Below are 23168 nucleotides of genomic sequence, written 5' to 3' on the forward strand. Positions count from 1 at the left end.
TAAATATTTATAAAAATATTTACGGCTCAGTTTATAGAAATGAGGTCCCGATACCTCACTTTCTAAAATCACTTGACTTAATAAATCATTATAAAATACAAATTACCAATTCAAAAACCCTTTTAATACTATATTTGACTCGTAAATATTAAATAATAAATTTACGAGCTTACTCACCGGATTTGGTGACCTCAAACCACTATTTCTGACACCACTATAAATCGGGCTGTTACAAATTTAATATTTAACCCCTTTTAACTTTTGATAAAAGAACATTATTGTATTTATAAAATTGATCTGTTGTATTTATAGGCTAGATTCATGGCATCCTACCTGAAATGCAACTTTCTCTCGCATTACCTGACAAAGCCCAGACTTTTGTTATTATAATATCATTTAGTCCCACTACTATAACTTTGGGATTTTCTTATTATTATAATATACATTGTTAATGATAAAAAGATATTCCCTTCTTTGAGAGTCGTTGATGCGTCCATACATTTAAAAGTTTACTGCTGATGAGTAATGCAATATATAACTTTGGGATTTTCTTATTATTATAATATACGTTAGGGAATAAGAATGCCATGTTATTTAAGAGTGAAAGATTTGCTTTATTTGTATTGAACTGATCTGAAGTTCCTTTCCTATCAGAAAGATGTAATCTGCACAAGTATAGGTTTCATGAAGACTGCTACATTACAGCCCAAGCTATTCTGAATCATGTGCTTGAGTTACTTTCCAGGAGTCATAGAGAAACAAGGCCTATTCTCAAGATTGAGGCATTCCATGTTCTTTTACTTGTCCTAAAAGTTTAGATTAAACTTCGGATACTGAGTTATTTCAGTTTGATGTATATGCAAGCAGATTAGTCCTGGACAGGTTTCCAGCAAGAAAGTGCATGGATTACTCTCCCTTTCCAGCCTTGAAGCATCCACTTGCCATCCACCTCAATATCAAAATCCTTGTGGTAGTCCGATTTCAACACTGTCCTTGCCCTATTCAATATATTCTGCTCTAATGAAAGCTGCCTGAAACCAGCTTTCTGGTTCCTCAACTGCCACTGCTTGTATGTTTCTGGTCTGTCACTTCTCTCCATCCCTTCATATGCTATAACATTAATGGCATCCCTTCCAAACGTTCCTCTTTCAAGCAGCAATCTATCTGGATCTTCACCACCTACATTGGCCTCCAGTATGTCAAACATTGCTGAGAAGTGGAAGAATGCCTCCCGAAATCGATTGATAAAGAATGGGAAGTTGTAATTCCCATTAACAACTCCCTGGATGAAAAGATCTGGATTCAATCTCTTGATCAGCTTTAAAACCATGTTCCTTGGACTGTTCAACATGACTGAATCATCAGGGAGGTTCCTTAGCCTGTACATACAATTAACGACGAGCAACTCGTCTTTTTCGATGTTTAGCTCCTCGGCTCGGATGGTTTCCCATCTTTTTGCTATGGCATTGAACTCGAATGGGACATTAACATTCTCACAATACCTTCTTAAACGACCACCTGTTGCTTCAATTCTTTCTGCAGGACGGAAACCAGGTTGGGGAAAATCAATCCCCGTAATGCGAAGCTTAGGATGCCCGCCAGACCTTGTTTAGAGACGGTGAATAAGGCAAGGCCATTGAAAACCATAGGCAATGCCGAAATCAATAACATGGACCATGGTTGCCTTCTCTGCTAGCTTTGCAATGTTTAGATTTGAAAACAAATTTGATATCCTCCCGAAAGGGAATACTGAAACATGTAAAATGTGGGATTTTAAGACATCAGTGGCCAATGTAGTATTGGATGGAATTTGGGTGAATAGAGGTGCCCTGGTACCATTTAAGCGTATTTCGAGACCCTTGGCAAAGTAATGAGCCAACCTCTCAGTTCCATCACCATAAGGAGAAGAATAGTACCTGATCTTACCAAGTAGCTCAGTTGCAATTCTTTGGTCATATACGGCAACAGCTAGTACGCACTGAGTTAGGAGACTCCCCAAATCCACCATTTCCTTTCCATTGCCGGCTTGTTTCTTTGCAGGTATTCTTTTCCTATTATTTCTTTTCACCTCTTCATTATCTTCCAACTTGCTGTTGGCTTCTCTATTCTGATATCCTTCATAAAGAGGACATGACATGGATACACCATTCCCAGTCTTAACAAGGACAACCTCGTCGAACATGTGTTCTTCAGACGAACCTTCTACAGCCATTGCCAAATGCTTGTTTTTCCTCCTTTCTTCCAATGAATCAAAGTCGTCGTGTGGATCATAATGCCAGGTTGATTTGTTTGGGACTTGTAAATTGTGATGGAAATGAGGAGGTGAAGAGGGATACTTCTGAGTTAGAACATCATAGAAAGCTTTCTCCGCAGCTTGGAGAGCTAAACAATCCTGCAACATGCAGGGTCTACCCTCTACATCTTCTTCCATAAGCACATCGTTTATGTAGTTTAACACAGCATAGGAGAAGTCGGCGTTTTCATTACCGTATGGACAATTTCCCTCTGAGTTGGAACCAGGATGGTTGTTTGATTTGGCTGAACCGGGATCCACCCTACAATTGGACCCATTAACAGGATTCTCAGCCATTGTTGAATGAAAATGGCGACCCAGGGCAATTACAATAATGAATATGTTGGAACCTTTTTTGAAAGCCCCAAGGTAGGACCAAACCTTTAGCTGCCTGGTAATAACAAAGCTGGAGAGACGACAATCAATGGAGTTATTAAAGAAGCAAAAAACTACCTAAAATCATTGTCTACACCACAGAAAGACTCCATTGAATATTATATTATGTTTCTATATGTATGCTGATAAAAGAGAAAGGTATTGCTAGGTTAATTGAACCTGAAAAAGTGAACCATTCTCATCTGTCTCTTATGTATTATATGACATACACCCGAGTTTGCAGAGCTCTTTATTTAGTTGAAAAGATAATTTTTCCATCTCATAAATCTGACTACCACTGATTCTAATTGTTTATCATATTCATACATGACAAAAAAAAAATCGAATATGTTGATGGAGACACAATCTTAGCGAATAAAGGTGCACATAAAATCAAATACAAACATCATTTGTAGTAATTAATTTAATTTCTTAATCACTGTAATGTTTTCAGCTATAAAAGTATAATGATTATCATTTTCCTTAGCCAAGATAATATAGTTTATAGCTACATAAATAGCCACCAAAAAAGAAAGAAAAACAAAATTATTGCGGGGGAGACATCATTCAAACTAATTAATTCTAGGATTCATGTTAACCAATAGTTTTCAAACTGAGTTTCTCATCATTTCTTGTCTCCAACAACACTAATAATTGCAATAATTAATATTATAAGTGGATGTTATTTAGAATAAAAAATTTGACTTACTACTCATTAAAACTAAAATATACTCATACCTTGGCTTATAAATCATTTGAACATGTACATGTATTAAGTATATTGGTGCTTTGAAAAGCCTTAGGCCGACACTATGGTTTGACAATGGGCTTATAGTGCTTGGACCTCAATTCTAGTCTGTTTGGGTTTATTGAATTAAAAAATAATCCAAGTCTAGCTGAAAAGGTGTCAAAAAAAAATCCAATTTTTGATTTATTCATTTTTTTCATTGAAGGTAATAATATGTAAGTTTTTGCTTGTCCAATGCTATATATGTTTTTTAAAATTTTCTATCAAACATTGCACAATTAATTACATGCTTTTCAATTTATCTACCAAATGTCAAGTTATTTATTAATTATGTTATTACGACCCATTTTAATACATATATATATATATAGAATACAATTTCCCACGTTTTATTACATCTACTCCTTTTTTATTTATTTACCAAATCCAATAAAAGTGAAAGTTTTACCCTGTTCATTATCAAGTCAAACCAATGATACTCCTTAATTAACACGAAGTTGTAGATGATGGTGAATGATGTTTATTAATCATAATTAACCCAAATGATCCATAAATAAACAATGGTAGAATTTCATTTAAGACCCCCATCTAAAATCTAGTCCACAAATATTTTCCCTTGGAACAAATCATTTGACATTCATCTCTTTTTCAAGAAGAGACATTTTAAAGACTCGGAAAATAAGAGAAAAGAAAGCCAGCCCAATTTCAATCTGTCTTTATTATTTTCGCTTTTTGAAAATTTCAAACTCAAATAATGTATAATTAGCCTTTTGTGAAAGAGACTGAGGGTGACATTGCAAGTGTTAATGAATGCTACCACTAGGAGAATGAATGCCTGAAAATGCCACAAAGTAATATTAATGACCTTAGCCTAACAAATAGTAGATGCCAAGTGAATCCATATTTTATTTTATATTATATTCACTTCTTCAATTAATTTTCTTTCTAAAATAATGCATAATCATCTTTTAAAAATAAAATTATAAAATTCAAATCACAATTCTTTCTCGGTTTTCATATTACAGCACGCTATACATCATGTGTAAGCCAAATAACATGAGCGGGAAATGATTATGTGAAGTTTAATACAGTCAGCAAGCCTTTATTTAATCAACCATTCACAGAAGGGCCAAATATCTTTGTTGCAAGAGAATAATCATAAGCTCAGAGCAGACCATAAAATATTACATAGATTTCTTGGTACTTCTATTTCATCCTTGTCATACCTATTATTTTTTACATAATCATAATAAACATACAGGAAATTTAAAAAAAAAAATCCTAAACCCATAATCAACCTAAGATATTTTCGTCATCATCACATCGGCCACTACCTATCATTGTAGAGTTATAATGGGGAAGGCAGCTCTCTGGCAGCTGCTGCTGCTGCTGCTTGGCTTGCTGCTGAGACCAGTAGGTGTGGGCGTTTAGAACCCTGTCCAAGAGTTCTTGGGGTACCGGCTCTCCCCGCCTTTGCTGCGGGGATATTCTTGCCGTGTGCAGTAGTGTTTTCCACTTATCCTGCACGATCCCATTGAATACCATCACAACCACATGAAAATGCTTTTGATCTACCAATCAACAGACTACAAAGGAACAACTCATGCTGTTTGTTCCCCTTTTCCAACTGAAATACCAAAAGCAGCAGAAATTTCCAACTAGCCGAGTAGCCGTGTATTATTCATGTACAATCATACATCTATATAAACACATATTTATTGTGAGAAATCATACAAGATTAAGATTCAAAAGATTCCTTGTAGTGTAGTTATCTTACACATAAAGCTACAAAGTTTGTAAGAGCTTATATAAACCACCAATCAACCTGTTGTACAAACAACTATGTGCCTGAAACAGATCAAACTACGTACACTGGTGGGTCCAAGCCATAAACCAGACCTTTTAAATTTTAAAAACAAGGGGTTTAAACAAAACCCTTTAAGAAACAAACAAATGACCTTATAACGGGATCAAAATATAACATACAAGAAATTATGAAAGAGAGAAGCAGAATTATCAGCAGGTCAAGAGAAATTATGAAAGAGAGAAGCAGAATTATCAGCAGGTCAAGAGATTAGCCCAAAATAAGAACATAGAGTTTTGCAGTTGCTTTATGAAAAGAAAGTAGAGTTTTGACTTACCTTCAAATCAACATAAGTGCGATGCTTCGCATTATCAAAAGCTCTTAGTTTAACATCACGCCACCTGCAGATTAATAAAGTATAGAGTGAGTGGCAAAGAAACCAGTTTCTAAGTTACATACAGTACATTCCTGATAGTAAAGTATGGTGTGACAAGAAAACAGTATCTTCTGAGTTCTTAGTACATAGTTTTCCATAGAGCAAGCATTCATGCAAAGTTCTGATTGGGTATCAAGCTGAATCAAATTTCAAAGACACAGCCACAGTTCAACAGCCCCTCATAGTTTCTTCATTTAGTTCAAACATACCTTCCAGTTCCAAGTTTCTCAACGGCCTGAACCAAGGCTTCAACTTCAGAAATAGAGAAAGGTCGACGAATTCTTCGCTGCGCAACTTCAGATTGCTTGGATTTCTTATGAACGGGAACTGCAGCTAATGCTTCCACGCTCATTGCTGGTACAGCTACCAATGCTTTTGATTCAGTTGTGCTTTTGTCAAACATGTCAGTAGGTGAGGCCATACAATCATTGTTGCTCTCAATAAAGTCGCACGCATTGGGTATGCAAGGCTCAGTTGAGGGATGACAAGTAACCTGATTAACTAAACCAGGATTTGCCGGATACCTAGCAAGAAACAGTATTAAATCATAAACTGAATCTGCACAATAACCAAAATAACTCTTAATTGATCCGACGGTCAAGGCTCAAGAGTATTTAAGAGATATATGCATAAGAACCTTCAATTCTAACATGTAAAACCTAGGGCTTTTTAATTACATGAACCATGGGATACTCATGCTACAACTTTCCAGGACTGACAAGCTCCATGCATTTAAACCATGCAGCCTCATGAATGAGAATACTGTTATCAGACAAAAAGTTAGCCTCCTCTCCAAGGCTGTATTCAGGAGAACAAAGCTAATCTAGAATACCAAGATTCCCATAGTTGCAAGTAATAGCAACATTTTCCTTTTTTTCCAAAAATAGAAAGAAACTACGTAATTAGAAATGACTGTTCTTTTCTATATGTTTTAACTCTAGAAAACAACAAAATGAGACCCTATTTTAAACCATCATGAGTAGATATCTGCCAAACTTGTAAAACTATTTTTATTACCTAGCTAGTGGTAGAGGTATGTCATGGGGAAGTGTTAAGGGAGAACCTCCAGGGCATAAAGAAGGGGAAGTATGTGATGGGTTAGGCTCCAGGCTAAAACCCAGAGAATCCATCTGGTTATCACGAGAAATTCCCGTCTGCAGCAGAGTTTTATTATCGTCCCTAACCTTCTTTCCTTGAAGCAGTACACCAACACACAATCCACCTCCAAGTATCGCTGTTACTGCCTCCTTAACAGTCCTCTACAGGTATTTCACATCATCAGAAGGAATGTAATGATGAAGCCAGCCAGTAGATGAGACAAGTCACTGGAATTATAATTTAAAAAAGATGCTACCCAAGTATTCATCATGGACTGAAGATATATGCTGCTCTCAGAAGGACATAAAATGCATGCTGATAATGAAACAAATAGAACAGACATAATTTTTCAAGGTCCAAATGAAGCAGAATGTAGCAAGTAAAATCCATAATAGCTTCGCTAACAGCATACAAAAAATTAAATGCTAAAAGTATCTGAAAGCATTCTGTGTAAAATTATGGAACAGCGGCCAAATGTTTTACCACAATAATCAGACTCTGAGATCATTATACCTTCAAAGAACCAACAGTTGCAGATTCTGGAATTTCAATAAATAATTCAGGTACCCTGAAAGATTTGATCCTGAGCTTCACTGAGTAAAAGGAAAGATATCTTGATGTAAGAACCTCTTTGTATGCCAGACACCAATCAAGTGAAAAGATACTTATGGATAGCTCCATCAAAGGCTTTCATACCATGAGGATCCCTAGAGTTGAATGATTTGCGTTGGTCTGCTAGTGAAGATGATTCTCCAGTGACTGCAAAAGGTTTAGAACCAATATGTGTAATACTGATGTTAGCAATAAACACCAAGAAAAAAGAAGAATAGTGACAGATGAAAAGTACGCAACTCACCTCCATGCATCTTTGAATATAGAATGGAAGCTTTTCCATTGATGTTCTTCTCAGGTAAATCAGAAATGCCCTCACCGATGGTTCCTCCATCTGAGTTTGACTCTGAGGTATAGTGCAAAAACTTTCTTTTTTTGAAGGGGAAGTTCCTTCCAGACCTTAGGCGTTTATAAGTGCTCCTATTGCAGTAACCCGATTTCAAATTCTCATCTGAAGGATCAAGATATCCATTTAATTAAAAATTACATACTTGTCAATATCCTATGATTGGTATCCAGACAATATACTCAAAATTGCAATGATTTTGATTACAAGAAGCCACATACCATAATTGGAATATGTTGCATTCTTTGATCTCAGAGCTACTTTCCAGTATCTAGAAGCCAGTATCTTCCTAATTCTTCGGTCTCCAATCCGAGGGGTTGACCTAAATGGTTCTCTTATGGGGCTAGGGTGAGTACACCCAGAAGATTTTTCATCATCATCTCTACTGACTACATTTACATCATACTGCTGTATGGGAAAGGAAATAAAGGGGTCGTGTTCCCCAAATGAAGGTGCCTTAATACTACTGTCTGAGCTAACTACAGCAGGGGGTTTACCATCCAAGACAAGTGGATCCTCTAAGGGGCATTTATCAGCCACTTCCCCAGATGAAGCCTTATTAGTTCTATCCAGTTCCTCATCCGTCAACACTTTATTTTCAGAAACTGGTTCAACACAATCACCAGGTGTCCTAGAAACAAATGGACCTGTCTCTACCTTACAAGCCAAACCTCCCATTTCATTCTTGATTTTTCCATTTATCAACTTCTGAGAATCGAGTCTTTCGGAAGTTGTTATGGCAGAAGTAACTCCAAATTGGGTGCCATTTTGTAGGCTAGGGGATTCCCTAGAACTATAATTTGGGTCATTAGTTTGGGGAACAAGTTCAGAAACATTGCAAGTTTCTAGCTTCAATGACTGATCTCCATCCTGCCTTTCCTCTTTTACATTATTTTTTTCAACTGCAGACTGATCTTCAGCATTCCATGCGTTATTAGATGCAGGAGAACTTTCTTTATCTAGCAATAACGTCCCAGCTACAGTGGCCAGTAAATCAAATGCACTAATTCGGTTGCCTTCAACTCTCTTTCTAAATGGAACCCTTTTCTATAAAAATAAGTAAAAGTAGTAATTTAAAATAGATCAGCATTTTCCCAAACAGAACATGGAAATGGAGTAAAAATGAAATACAACACCATCATACTAAAATATATTACCCTAGCTGATCTGGTTGCTCGAGGAATAGTGGGCACCTGATAGCCATTGAATCCATAGTCTAACCTCTTCTGCAATACCATGTTTCAAAGATGGAACCACATCGTACACATTATAAGCAATGAATCAATTTCCAAGCGATTGAAAGTATATGTGATTATATCAATCAATGTCTCGACTAAACTCAGATGATTGGACCCTGATAAGAGATTAATGTAAGAGTTAATCTAAAAGACATATATAATTAACAAATAAAAAATTACTAGCATTTAAGAAATAATTGGACAACAGGAATTGAAATTCAAGGCACGAAAAAAGAAATCAAAAGAACAGAAAATTGCACTCCTATAAGAAAATAAACATAATAGAAAGTAAAAACATATAGCAAAGTAGAATTCATATGCCGCTGCCAAAGACGGGGAAATCCTCTAACTAATAAAAAGTAATTACAGATTAAAACTGTGCTTATGACTTTTAAGCTTTTACTGGTTATTTTCAAAATTTACATGGGAATTCAAGCCTCCAACTCCAACCAAACTTTCCGATTGTCGGTAAGCTTCAAAAAGATCCACATGATCTGATAAGAAATGGAAAATTCCATACTCAACAGTCAACCCTCCATCTCCAGGGGGCCTTCAATGAAACTCTTTATACTTAAAAATATAATAAAATTCAAACACAAGCTTTTGCATCAAACCCCAGATGGATCAAACTAATAAACTTGCCGACTTAAAAAAAAAACGTCGAAAAGGAAAGAGAACTGACGGAGACATTTGAAAAAAGTTTTCTTTTCAATTATTTGTTCAAAACATCTAAATTTTCCAATTTGAGAAGAGAGATGGAGAAGAAAGCAAAGAGAAATTAGCAATTTTTTTGTTAAAAAGGAAAACCCTTAAACCACAACAAAACCCCGAGAGATCAGATTCAGCCCCAAATAACTAACTCAGGCCTCAACGCTAGAAAATGGAAATTCTTGTAAGTTAGATAAATTTTGCTTTTAAGAAGATCTAGAACCCTGAAGAAAAGATCTATCTTGAAAAACCAAAAAAAAGACAAAAAAAAAACTGAGAAAAAAAATATTTGATCATCTCTTCGGCTTTTGCAATAGGTTGTCTCCAAAATCGCAGATCGAATGCGTTATGACCCAAAATTATCGACGAAAGAAGAATTTAACGTTAAAAAGTGGCAAAATTTTAAGAATTTTCAAAAGAAAACGAAAAACAGAGGAGGAAAAGAACGGGCATTTGAATGCTTAAAAGTTGTAAGCTTAAAAATATTAAACCTTAGGGGTCATTTAGCAACTTTCTCCTCGCATTACCAGCCAAAATCGAATTTTTCCTTCCACTTTCTCACCGTTTCTAGGCAGCCAGAGCAACCCCGAAAACTTTCGGGGGAAAGAAAATCAGGAAAAATAAATTATTTTCTCACCTATAAGCTATGAACTTTTCGCTCAAAAAATGAAACTCGAAACCAAACTTAAGATCGCAGAAACAACTAACCAAAATGAAAATTCTCTTCCCAGACGAGAAAAAAAATACTCACTTCCATTTTCTACCCCATATTTTCCCCAGAAAACAGAAGGGAAATCTTCTCTGTGCTTATCAAGCAGAAGCCATCTGGGATTTTCTCTTGAATTGTCAGTTTATTTTTCTCACCAAAAACAAAACAATTTGCGTTCTTTTTTCCCCCTCTGATCGCCTAAACCCTTTGAAAACCACTCAATTTTTGCTTAAACCCCAGGTCTTATACCATTGACCCCTAGTTCCGGACCTATCGGTAGTCACCATGAACTTCACCGGTTATAACCGGTATGAAGGAACCACCTAAAGACCGGTTCTTCGTTATTGGATGACCCCACCAGTGTTTTAGTCCTCTAAGATTTCGACAGGTGTATCAAACGTAAATCATGCGGCTATGGAATAGTTGCAGCATCGAGAAAACCGACGGGTGACACAGAGAGTGATTTATTTTATATTTAGTGTTTATAGTATAATTTTGGGGATTGGGGTTTTGATAATTGTTGTTTGGTAAGCCATTGACATGTCCACTTAGGTTTTGTTTCTTAGTAAAAAGTTAGTATATAATACTATTATTATCTAGAATTTGAAAAACTTTTGGCTCTAAAAAATCTACAATAATTTTATTATAATAAACAATATTATATTTAAATTTTAAAAATAATATGATGTTCTGCTTTTTTAGCACTAAATTTTACTGTGTTAATAAAAATTCGTAACTAAATATTGATGTAATTTAACATCGTAGGGAAAATGCAACAACTTAAAATAGAAAAATATATATTTATAAGAATATTCTCTTTTTTTTCCTTATCAGATTCTTGTGGACGTGGAATGGTAAAAAGGAAGACGATGAAGAAGCTAATCATCACGTGCGTAACAGATCTAGACCATATATTTCTTCTTTGTTTTTTGGGAACACCATATATCTCTATTTTTTATTTATTATTCTCTTTATGATTTTTTAAAGTATAAAAATAAGCCTCAATATTTACTATATTGGTATTGTATTTTATATATTTTAAAAAAAAATTATTATAGTTTATATACATTTGGAATTTTTAAATTTCATTAAAAATTTATCAAATATTTTTCCCTAAAATCATTTCTAGTAAGTTAGGTATAAGTTTTATATTATATTTTTTTACTTATCATAAATACAGTAAATAATTTCATAAAAAACAAATAAATATTATAATATATTAAAATTTAAACATAAATATAAGAAAAAATAAATTTTAAATTCTACAAACAACAATATAATAACAAGTATTCTATAAAATATAATAAAATGTTTTAAAAAATAAATATATAAAAAATGAGATAATAATAATTATTTAAGTCTACTTGTAAAATTAAAAAATACACGTTTAATGTACCAAATATTAATTTAATATTTAATGCATTAACATGAAAAAAATGTTACCTAACTACTTTTAAAAAAACGTTATCTAACTTCTTAAAAAGGAAATTTGAGATCATGTCTTTTTTTTTTAAACAAAAGGCAAATGCCAGGTCGGAAAATGCACAATAATCCTACGTGGTAAATGGGAGGCTATCATTGGTCGCTTTTTAGTCCATGTTATCAACAACGTTGTGGCTGGGGTTTTTTTTTTTTGTTCTTAATTTTTTGAAATCCAAATGGCTTGGGGGCCCTCTGACGGTGAAATAGGAAATTCCGTCAAATTTCAACGTTGACGGCGTGGTTTACGTGCGGAATCCGAAAAGGCAAAGAGGGGGAAACGTCCGTTAAATTCGAGGATAAGGGTTGGGGAAATCGTGGCGGGTCCTACACTTATGGACCCTAAATAAATTTTTTATTGAATAACGAAAAAAAAAACAATTTAGGAGAGAGCCATGGGAGGACACTTGGTGGGACGTGCAGAAAGAGCGATTACTTAGGAAATGTGATTAAAATAAAAATGATTTACTTTTTCTTTCTTTCTTTCTTTCTTTCATAGAGCTACAAAGGATGTAGTAGGTATAACCAATTAAACTAAGAAAATTTTTCCTTCTTTACCTTTATGCATGCCTTCCATAAATTAAATATTTTATTCATGGATTTATTTTTTTATAATTAATTGGATGAATTTAATATATTAATAAAAAGAGTTTTCGCCTTCAATTCGGTAATTATTTTTATATTATAATTAAAATATAAAATGTTTTTCTTAAATTAGTCTTTAAATTTAGTAATTGCTTTTATATTATGATTTGAATTTTTTTATCCAAATTAATCCATAAACTTGGCAATCATTCCACGTTAAAGTCTAAATTTTTTTCTTATCCAAATTAATCATTGATATTTCATTGAAAACTCTAAAGTTTAGACCCCAACATAGGAACAATTATCAAGTATAGGCTTCAACGTAGGAACAATTGTCAAATTTAAAAATTAACTTAGATAATAAAAAATTTAAATCCCAATAAAAAAATGATTACCTAGTTCAAGTCGTATGAATACTATTACTAAATTCGTGAATTGAGTTAAATAAAAAAAATCAACCTCAATATAAAAATTGTTACCGAATTTAAACTTACTAAAAACATTTATGAGTAACTTGTTTACTTTTTATTAGTTGAGGACGAAATTCGTGTTGTCAGTACAAGGCAAGAGATTTGAATGGCAAGACTTGTTGTCCTGTATTTGCTTTCCTTGTGGAACATGTAAAAGTACAATGGCCGCAATTTAGATAAAAATTATTTGATGTTTTAGTTGCAATGTTTCGGATTCTAACTTTTGTTATGATTTATTATATAAAACATAAAAATTTAATTTAATTTATATATAAGAAGGTATTAGGTGTTATATTAATCTATGGCTTTAACTTAATAAAATATCTAAAAATTTGAATAATAAAAGATAGTTTAAAACCACATTATTAAAAATAATTCATGTGACAATGCCATGATAAATTTATCTTTATTTGTTCATTATAATAATTAATAAAGATCATTGAGTTCCAATTGGATGGCTACAGCGCATATTCTTAAGCACAAGATAGAAGCAGCCATTCGTTTGTATCTGCACGTGCATGTCTCGATGGATCAGTCGGATCATGGTTAAAATAATATGTTTCAATTTTATTTATATTTATATTTTGATAAACGGTTCGACTTTTTAAATATTTTTCTTATACAAATTTTCGTTACTCTAGAACAACGATGCATTTTTGTTGAATTTAATAAAGCAAGTATATATCTATCTAAATAAGAAAATAAATATCGTGTTTACATTATATTTTTTAGTATGTATTAGTCTCTATTTCAAGCACTTAACTGATTAGATAGTACTCACATAACTCACACTTACATTATAAATAAATTTCTTAAAAAGTTTGAAGTTATTTATATAACAACATCTATTATTTATATACAATTTATACTATAAATTCACATTTAACTTATAAATATATATATATTTACTCTATAATATATATATTTTATTGCAAGATTTTGGCTAAATAAAGAAAAGAACATCGTGTCATCATTACAATTTTTTGGTACATTTATACATATACTCACATAATTTACACTTACACTATAAATAATACTATTAAATTAAAATATTGGTTTAAACAATGCAATAAATCTTTTATAAAAATATAAATTAATTAAATGTGCTTTTAAAATTAAATATAATAAACCCATGTATCTATATATTACATTATTATTAATTAAATACATATAAATTATTTTATAATTATAAATCAATATTATTGCTATGTTAAAAAAAACAGAGAAATGTATTATACTGATAAAAGCATTAACATATTTAACTTTTGTTAATTTTTTTTATCATTACCATATTAAAAGAGTGGAAAGATGACACGATTTAAATTTTTGATATTTAAGTGTCAAATAAAAACTCTAATCATTACTTCAAAGATAAAGCTTATACATGCAGATTGGATATTATTATTTAACAATTAACGCATTTTACTTATTTTCCTTTTTGAGAATTGTGATAAACTTGATGAGATGACATTAATAAAAACTTTACTCTTTTGGTTTTAAAAAATTTGTTTATATTAATTTAATTATTAAAGTCAAATTTGAATTAAAAAAAAGTTAAATGGAGTAATCAATTTTATTTAAATTAATAATTTCAAATATTATATCTAATATTATGTGACAATTGATAAGATTTTACCAACACAAAAAAAAAATTCATTAACATAGAATAATTGAATTACACTTGAACGGACCAGCTTTTTTACTCAACTTAGCAACCTTCTTTTAATATTGGAATATTATTAAAACCCTCGGCAAAAGTTGTGTTGTTTACTTGAGGAGTATGCTGAATGGCAGCATGTTAGACGAAAAGCTGCTGAATATATATATACATAGAGAGAGAGAGAGAGAGTGAGAGAAAATGGCATAAAAAAGGGGAGTTATAGATAAAGATAGAGATATGAGAGAAGAAGAGTTTGGAAGCAAGTGTGGCATTTCTTGACGTAAAAGCAATGACCAAAGCTGATGGAATATTGATGGTCAATGAAAATGGTGTGAGGTTTGATTGGATGACCAATTCTGTTTCATTTCACCTTTCACCATACACTTCCTAACATTACATAATTTACGGAAATTAAAGAAGGTTTAATTAAATTTGTTGTAATTATATGGTAAGGATCCCAGATCTAGCTTCAGCAATTCATCCTACCTAATAATCACTCTCAAAATACTAATAATTCATTTGAAACTCAAATGTCAAAACTAAAGAAATATAATCACTCTTAGAAGCCAAGGTACTTTTTTTTTTTTTGAAAAAAAAATCTACTTTTCTTTCCATTCGCTCCAAGAAAAGCTTCTCGAAATTGGAAAGAAAAAGAAAGCTCCCCAAAATTCAAAGCAGATTGGGAATCTGTAAAAGTAACGAACCAATTAGAGAATAGGCTTGGAGGCTAATGGGTTGTTACTTGTTCCTATCATCAATTATCATTTCTTGTGATTAAACTCTAATCTCCAAGGTATTACAAAATTGAGAAACAACCCAAAATTTAAACTTCACTAGGACATATATTTAACAACTTCCTCTATAGTGCAATTCTTTATTTATTTGTTATATATATTATTTGGGTACACTTTTTACTTATTTATTTGTTATATTATTATTTGATATGCTAGGATTTGGATCAACTTTAAGCGGTTTAACTAATACCTTTAGTGAAAGCCAAAATTAAAAAAAAAAGAAATTGTTGAAAAAATGGGACGCAACTTTCAGACTACCAGTCGATTGAACTGCAATGGAACACTTAAAACTACATGAAAGATTTTGGTATTAAAAATGGTCAGAGCTATCGGGTGTGGTTTTGGGGTCAAAGGCAATGTTGGATGCAAAATTATTTTGGATGATGACCAGATGAACAAGAAAAGTGTGCATATTAATTGGATCTCCTCAAGATGGTACAAAATAACAACAGTATAACAAAACCGACCAACATATGAACCTATACAAGCTTACGAGTTTAGAATCAAATCCTGAATAATGGCAAATTCCAGCATGCATTTTTTTTGTACATGGTTTGGGCACATCAACGAAAACAACCATGCAAAAAGCCAAGTTATGACTAAAGTTGCTGTATCATCATGTCAATTACTAAAGCAAACAACACAATCCCAGCGAGTAGGAACTATAAATACTTCAAAATGCCATCTGGTAGATATACCCCATGATTGTAAATATGTACAGAAATTTAAATCTGCAAGATTGCTATGAAATTTCCAAAACAGTTACCCGGAACATCACCTCAGAAAGTAGAAACCAGCAAAAGAGCATATCCTTTCCATCCATCTATTCTAATGCTAGTCATATGCTGTCATCCGCTATGGTTATGAAAAACACAAGTTTCTTGAGAAATTTGGAAGAGAAGTGATGAAAAAGTGTTCTGAAACAGTTTCAAATTTCCCCAGGGGTGATTATGATGGGATTATGGAATGCGGTACAACACACACATGTCAACAACATATTGCTTCTAACATATAACACCAAACGGTTACCAACTGCCAAGTTTTAGAAGTATACATTAGAACACCAATACCTATTCAGTTGACAAGTTACCATACTGCCATGGGTTGAACTCGATTGAAGCCAAGTCAACCTCATCAATGCCGTCTGAGCTATCTACAGTAGCCCGATGCTCAGTGTATTTGCCATTGAAGCGATAGATTTCCAGGTCACCCCAAGGTGTGGCTGAGATTTCATCTGTCAAATCAAACCATCTAGGAGTAAACTGATGTCCCTTGGCCTCTCGTGTCCTCTTTTCCGCTCTCTGCCTCTCTTCCAACCTGTAAAAATTAGCAAAAGGTACAAATTATCTTGACATTGTAAGATTTGATGTTCTGAACACTATGAGAGGCAAGTAAACATTCTAAATACGTAATTCAATGATCTATAGCATTTCTTTTTAATTTAACCATACAAGAAATTAATAGAAGGGTCTGAAGGGAAAATAAAGAATAAAGTTTAATATCTTCCTGCATTCACTATTTTCATTTCTTCCTGATCAAGGTACAAAGAAAGCAACTTCCTGTTAAAGAGCCCCTCCTATATTTCATTTTCTTTGAACATTTGTGGATGGTCAATCCAGATGGAGAGTTTATCTTACAAAATTCTCAAAACTACAACCCTTAAGGAAGCTTATGCATCTGTTGATCAAGGTATTGACATCAAAAGTATACCTGCAAGTATTGTTGCATCACCATAGGGTGCCAGGTTCGTATTTTAAATGGCATTGACAATGTGAGATTAGATAAGAATAGTGCATGGTTATAGATTAAGACCTAGTTTCTGGTATTTCATTAAATGAAGCAAGACGGAGACATGTACTAATTGCTACAAACCCTTCAATTCCATTTCAGAAGTTGACATTTTCGATGTATGCAAAAAACTGTTGAGCGTCTTTTTTTTTTTTTTTTGTGTGTGTGTGTGTGTGTGAGAGAGAGAGAGAGAGAGAAGAGAGACCTGCTCTTCTCAGAACCGGCCTTGGATAAATCACCCTTCTCAAGTGCAAATCTATCAGGCCGGAGACGAGAGTCTGATGCTAGCAACTTCTTAGGGGCAGTGTCAAAGCTATTTATTTTGTGTGCAAAATATGTAAACTGGAATTTGTCGTTTTTTGGAGTATCAGCAACATGCCACACCTACAGACCAAAAATAATAATAAAGAAGTCATAGATACAATTAGTTCACTGGTCACGACTCTCTTGATGAGATTTAATGTAGGGTAAAATTATCAGGGTTGAATTTCGCATTTATAACATTAAGGTAAATGCATGAAGACTCAAGGGCTTTGACAAAACAAATAGCCAGCCAACCAAACATTAAACATGAAATGCATCAAGAAGTATTTCAAGGATTTATACAATATATAAGATAGCCAGCCATCACCATAGATATTTACAGAGGAAAATTAAAACCTGACGTCACAATGCATAATTACCTAGGAAAAAGAAAAAGATGCACCCATTCCACACTGTAAAGAATAGGTTAAATAAAGCAGATGGTCACTATTGTATGGTAAGGAAGGTCTAAGAAAGAACCTCTTTCAATTCTGTGCCCTGAAGAGGTTCTCCTTCCATATCACATGGCTGATAACTCATTGACTCATTCCACTTCCCTGTCATCAATATTTTAGGTTCCTCAGCAGCATTATAAACATAACCATCCACTTCATAACGACCAGCTCTGCAATGAAATAATGCCATAGACCATAAATCAACCTCCAGTTCGACAGTAATCAGTAGTCAGATGCAACTGATGCAAAAGTGAGCATACCAGAAACACAGACAATTGTAGAAACAGATTTAGGGGGAAATGGACCAATCAATTATATAAAATGTACGTATCTGACTGGCATGAATTGCACGAATAAATAAATTAAGAGTGCAATTTTGCGCACGTAGAAGCCTCATCAGAGACAGAGAGTACAAGAGTGGATGACATCGGAACACAACGTGGTGCAAGTCAAACCTTCAAATCAAATTTCATCTCAGAGCACTCATTTTAGAAAATCCCAGATATAATAATGCTATTACCTTCAGTTCCATGTGAAAGTACACTGCTTATAAAAAAAGGGCAAATGCTTAAACTAGTCTAAAAGATAGTATCAAGTTGTTAACAATACCCAAACCAGCCACATGGTTGAAAATAAAGCACAACTTTGTCCCCAGTAGTCAAATTCGTCATGATCATCTCTCCTGGTGAATCAACCCAAGTTCGTCCAAAAATCAGATTGTTAACCTTGGTGGGAGGAGGCACCAAATCTAAAACGACCCCATCTCTTTTAAGAGTAACGCGTGTTCTGCAAAGAATAACATACATGAGTATTACCTTCCAATAGACATTAACCATTATACCAGAAAAACAAGAAGACATAAGGGGAAAAGATAGGTTACAGATAACAGCACGAGTATTACCTTCCAACAGGATAAACATCAAGAGAATTTCCTAAAATTTTGTCTTTAACTTTGAAGTGACATCATAAGTAAAATGTTCATTTTCAGCATGCCCAGCACTCATTGGAGGATGATGACTGACCTGAAATGATAATATAATAAATAAAGAAAACTTTGGATGAGCTCAAACTGATAAAACTGAACATATGTGATCCAGTGTTGCTTTTGGAACAAGAAAGAGAGTGGAGAGGAAGGCATAGGAACCGCTAGGCACTAAGTAGTGACCAGAAACATTTAAAAAAGAAAGAAAGCATGCTTAAAATAATCAAATAACTCGAAAGTAACCTGTTCAGAAATGAATGTAATCCCTTCATGATTAACCAGCTCATATGTTTCCCCAATAATAGGATTAAAAGGTTTCCATGTACGTTGGTAGGCATAGTACACAGATATAGCCCATGATGCTGTACAGGATCAGGAATTCCATTAGTTGGAAACTAAAACTAGTACTTACCTCATTAATTAAATAAAATTGATAAAGCATACTCACAGGCATATACCAGCCGGAGATAGGGATCCTCACATTCGTCTGCTCGGTCCAATAAGTAGGAGTATTCCATCAACTGTAAAAGGCCTGGCATATCACATATTGAAAAAGAAAAATACTGCATACCAAGTACCAAACCTCTGCAAAGTTAAACAAACCTCGGCCATTTTTTGAAGCATAGTCATCGGTTCAAATATGAGGACAGGAAGAGTCACCATTGATGTAACATCTGAACCTATATATTTGTGCATCATTTTCCAGTAGCTCTCTCGCTCCTAATAATAATAGTAATAATAATAATAATAATAATAATAAAGAAAAGAGTAGTCAAATATCAGCTTCGAAAACTAGTGAAATTAACGAATGTCTCTCTTGATCTCCATCGCCCGTAAGAAAAGGTTACAAGTACAATTAACTATTCCTAAAAGTTCCCAGAGATAGAGAGAGCAAAGCAAAAACAAGAGCATCTGTTGAATTGGTCTATAAAAGAGAGATCTAAATAACACAGTTAAAGATGCATACCTCCTGCTTCCATCTTCCTCTATGAGCTTCCTCCTCAGCATCTTCTTTTCCTCCTTCTGGATTTATGACTTCTACCCCTTCATAACCAAGTAACCTGAAAGCCATGGTAAAAAGAAAAACATATAATGCCTCCTTCATAACAGGCAAATAAGAAACTTCATTAGAATTGAAACTAAAAGGTAAAAGGAATCAAAGCATACCAATAATTCCTATAATTCACAATGACAAGAGGTAAGCAGATAAATTGTGCAAGACACTTCTAAAGTTATAAAATAAACCAAATGAACGATCTGATCACCTTTCTCATGAAGTCCACAAAAGCATGCTTTACGATTAAACTATAATATGAATTATGAAGTTTGCAAACACAAGAGGCAGTATATTACTAACTAAGCTTCTACACCTAAGCATACATAGAAACTGAAAAGATTCATTCAATCACGCTCTTTAATAGCCCAGATGAAGCTTTTGATTAGTGAGAATTTCTGACAACTTGCCCAGAAACCATCTAAGTTTCCTAAGCAGTAATCAACCATGAATTCCATTAACAACCTTTAGGCGTCCTATTTGAAAGGCTACACTAAAAGGGGGGAAATGAAAAAAAAAAAAAAACGCAAGAAACAGACTGAGTTTCCCCATACAGCAGGACGCTAGGAAAAGTGAAGTTTGGGGGGGGGACCTGCAAAGGACACAATTTACAGACAAAATTTAAGAAATACAAACCTGTAAAATAAATAGATATTCCCTCTAGACACGTAAATAAACAAAACTAGGAAATCAATACTTCAAGTTGATAGTATATAATATTTGACATAGCCCTCTTGTTAAAAAAAGAAATGATTACATAACTGGATTGACTTCCCTAAAGAAAAAGAAGTAGAATTGAGCTGAAGAAATTGTATGAAACAAGTAAAAAGTAGATTTCAATAGCCATTGCATTGCATACAAGTAAAAAAGCAAAAGAGTCAAGGAAGAATCTAAACATGAAATCAAGTGCAAAACCAACTCTTTTGTTGTTCAATTTAAACAACTTTTTGTTAAAAAGGAGCAAAATTAAATTCAACCTATTTAATTTGGAATTTTATGCATTCAAATGAACTAAAACAACATCATATTAATTGCCAAAGAAACCCACAAGTTTTTGGCAAACTATTTCCAGACGAACCGCGTTATTTTAGTTTAAAAAACGATGTACATTCAATAAATAATGAACCAAATAAAAAAAATGTCAAATCACCCAAACTAACAAATCCTGGAACAAAATTTGAATTTTTTTAAAAAAACATCGTGTAATTCGAACATCAATTATGGAGTTGATACTTAATTGAACAATCTCATCCAATTCAATGAAGGGAAAAAGAAAAACGTCCTAAGTAGAAAAGGGAATTTACCCGTTGACAGATCTGTGCATGGCGTTGCCAAACAAAGATAAACCCGAGGTCATCGCTGAGAAAAACCCTTTATTCTGATCTTTATTTGGACTTCCCATATTGTAAATTCCTTTTTAAATTGTTCAAGAATTCAACTTAAAAGCTCAATTGAATCTATTTGTTCAGCGAATCAAAGCAAAGGGACGAATAAGAAAGGGAAATGGGTTTGAGAATTGATAAAATATTTTAGAGTGAAGAAGAAGAAGAGGAGGGTAGGTCTGTAATTTTAGTCCGATAAGGGGGGTTTCAAAGGCGGTATTTTATAAATACTTCTTTTTTTATTTTATGATATTTTTTATGGGATGATGTAGTAAAACTCACGCTCTTCGTGGAGAATCCAGATGAAATATATTTGAATTTGGGTCAAAGTCAAACTGGCGTTTTGCTTCAGCCTCCTGAATGGGTATACATCGTCTAGAAAGTTGGGCTGAAGAACTTGGCCCATCTCTACACTCCATATAGCTTTTTTCTTTTCTTCTTTTTTCATCTGTTAACTCAATTTTGCAGTGAATTTAAATATTAAAAATATTTGTTTTAGTTTATATAAAACACAAATTTTCAAATTTTTATTTTATTATTTCAAATAAAACTTCATTTATTTTTTAAATATTTTTTCAAATAAAAAACTTTTATCCAAATTGTAAATGTGTCATAATCTAATATTTAATTGATAAATATATATATTCATGTTTGAAATATTAAATTACTACCTTCCTCATAGTCTGTGGTGAAAAAATCTTCTTTTAAAATATTTTTTAAATAATAATATTAAAAAATAAATTAAAACTTAAATTTGAAAAAAAACTTTTTAAGTTATTCATTATTTTAAATAAATTAAAATTTAAACACAAAAAGGTAAGTTTTTAATTATATGATAATGTTTAAAGTAGTTATTTGTAAAAATTAAGTGTCTTATACACTCTTATTTATTTTTATTATTGTAACTTTGATTTTGGAGACAGTTGTTCATAATATTAATTTAATTAGAAACTTAAATATAATATAAATAGTTATATTTATATAATTGGTGTAGAAAAAAATACAAAATATTAATGCTCATACACAAACTACTAGTGTGTTTCGATCGTTTCATCATATTTTGGCTGTGCTTATTAATACAAGATTTTAATATTTTAAATTAATTTTAATTTGGCACTTCACTCGTTCGGGAGAGTATGAGGTAAAATCGGGGTATGTGCTGCCTTTTAAATACCATGTCTATTATTATGAATTTGGCAGTTAATGGACCGTGGAACAGTTTGTGGAACATAAAGTCCCTACAAAGGTGGTGATTGTTGATTTTTGGTGGCGTTGCTTACAACGGTTGAAACTGTTGAGCATGTACTGCTATATTGAAACTGTTGAGCACGTACTGCTATATTTGCCCGATTGCCATGGAAGTTTGGGGGAGGTAGGAATGACTCGTTAACGGCCGTTTCTTTTTTCAACAATATTTTAGCCATTCCTGTTGTGGGTTCTCGATGTCGACTGATGAATATTGCCTGGAGCTTATGGTTGCATAGTAACCTTCTCGTTCGGAAAGGTAATGTTGCCTCTTTTCATTCTATCATTTCAGCCGCTGATCAATTTTTACAAGATTAGTCTGATGCCCAGAGAGTTGGCGACGGAACGCAGCAGCATGCTGCTGTAGGTGGCATGAGCAGCGAGCATTGGGTTAGACCTGCAGCGGACTAGCTTAAGTGCTATATAGATGCAGCAGTCCCTAATGATCAGAGAGGTTCGTCTTTTGCTGCTATTATCCGGGCTCACTCGGGGCCTTTTGTCCGGGGAGTTTCCTGTCCACCACGGCTGAACTCATAGACATACCTGAGGCCTTGTCGTGGCTGAAAGAAGAAGGGTACGATAAATGATCATTGAGTCGGATTGC

At 33.4% G+C, this 23168-nt stretch overlaps 1 protein-coding gene and 2 pseudogenes across 9 annotated transcripts; all 3 read right to left on the reverse strand.

The window, feature by feature from the left end:
• Window positions 1-344: 344 nt before the first annotated feature.
• LOC107906566 (scarecrow-like protein 14) lies at window positions 345-2654 on the reverse strand (annotated as a pseudogene).
• A 1838-nt stretch (window positions 2655-4492) lies between these two features.
• LOC107906563 (telomere repeat-binding protein 5) lies at window positions 4493-10848 on the reverse strand. 9 transcript variants are annotated; one of them, XM_041093484.1, is made up of 11 exons: window positions 10367-10634; window positions 10150-10251; window positions 8870-9066; window positions 7934-8759; window positions 7611-7817; window positions 7451-7513; window positions 7268-7347; window positions 6674-6915; window positions 5866-6180; window positions 5558-5621; window positions 4493-4937 (listed from the first exon to the last, which is right to left on the reverse strand). In XM_041093484.1, exons 3-11 carry the CDS (start codon window positions 8948-8950, stop codon window positions 4710-4712), a joined length of 2106 nt encoding a protein of 701 aa, XP_040949418.1. In that variant the 5' UTR covers window positions 8951-9066; window positions 10150-10251; window positions 10367-10634; the 3' UTR covers window positions 4493-4709. The 9 variants fall into 9 exon arrangements, with proteins under 9 accessions (XP_040949418.1, XP_016689081.2, XP_016689086.2 ...); XM_016833592.2 differs by lacking the exon at window positions 10150-10251 and having other exon boundaries at window positions 10410-10848; XM_016833597.2 differs by lacking the exon at window positions 10150-10251 and having other exon boundaries at window positions 4493-5115; window positions 10410-10848.
• A 5409-nt stretch (window positions 10849-16257) lies between these two features.
• Window positions 16258-21364, reverse strand: LOC121217666 (oxysterol-binding protein-related protein 3C-like; annotated as a pseudogene).
• Window positions 21365-23168: the final 1804 nt, after the last annotated feature.

This window comes from Gossypium hirsutum, chromosome D05 (genome assembly GCF_007990345.1).
Source record: "Gossypium hirsutum isolate 1008001.06 chromosome D05, Gossypium_hirsutum_v2.1, whole genome shotgun sequence".
Classification (NCBI taxonomy): Eukaryota; Viridiplantae; Streptophyta; class Magnoliopsida; order Malvales; family Malvaceae; genus Gossypium; species Gossypium hirsutum.

What these genes read in the sequence shown, in the direction of transcription:
- LOC107906563 (XM_016833592.2), bottom strand. Translation starts at nt 8,950, where the DNA reads ATGGTATTGCAGAAGAGGTTAGACTATGGATTCAATGGCTATCAGGTG. An exon ending in CAACTCTAGGGATCCTCATG is followed by an intron (nt 7,348 to 7,450) that starts GTATGAAAGCCT and finishes CCTTTTACTCAG; the next exon opens with TGAAGCTCAGGATCAAATCT. An exon ending in CAACTGTTGGTTCTTTGAAG is followed by an intron (nt 6,916 to 7,267) that starts GTATAATGATCT and finishes AAATACCTGTAG; the next exon opens with AGGACTGTTAAGGAGGCAGT.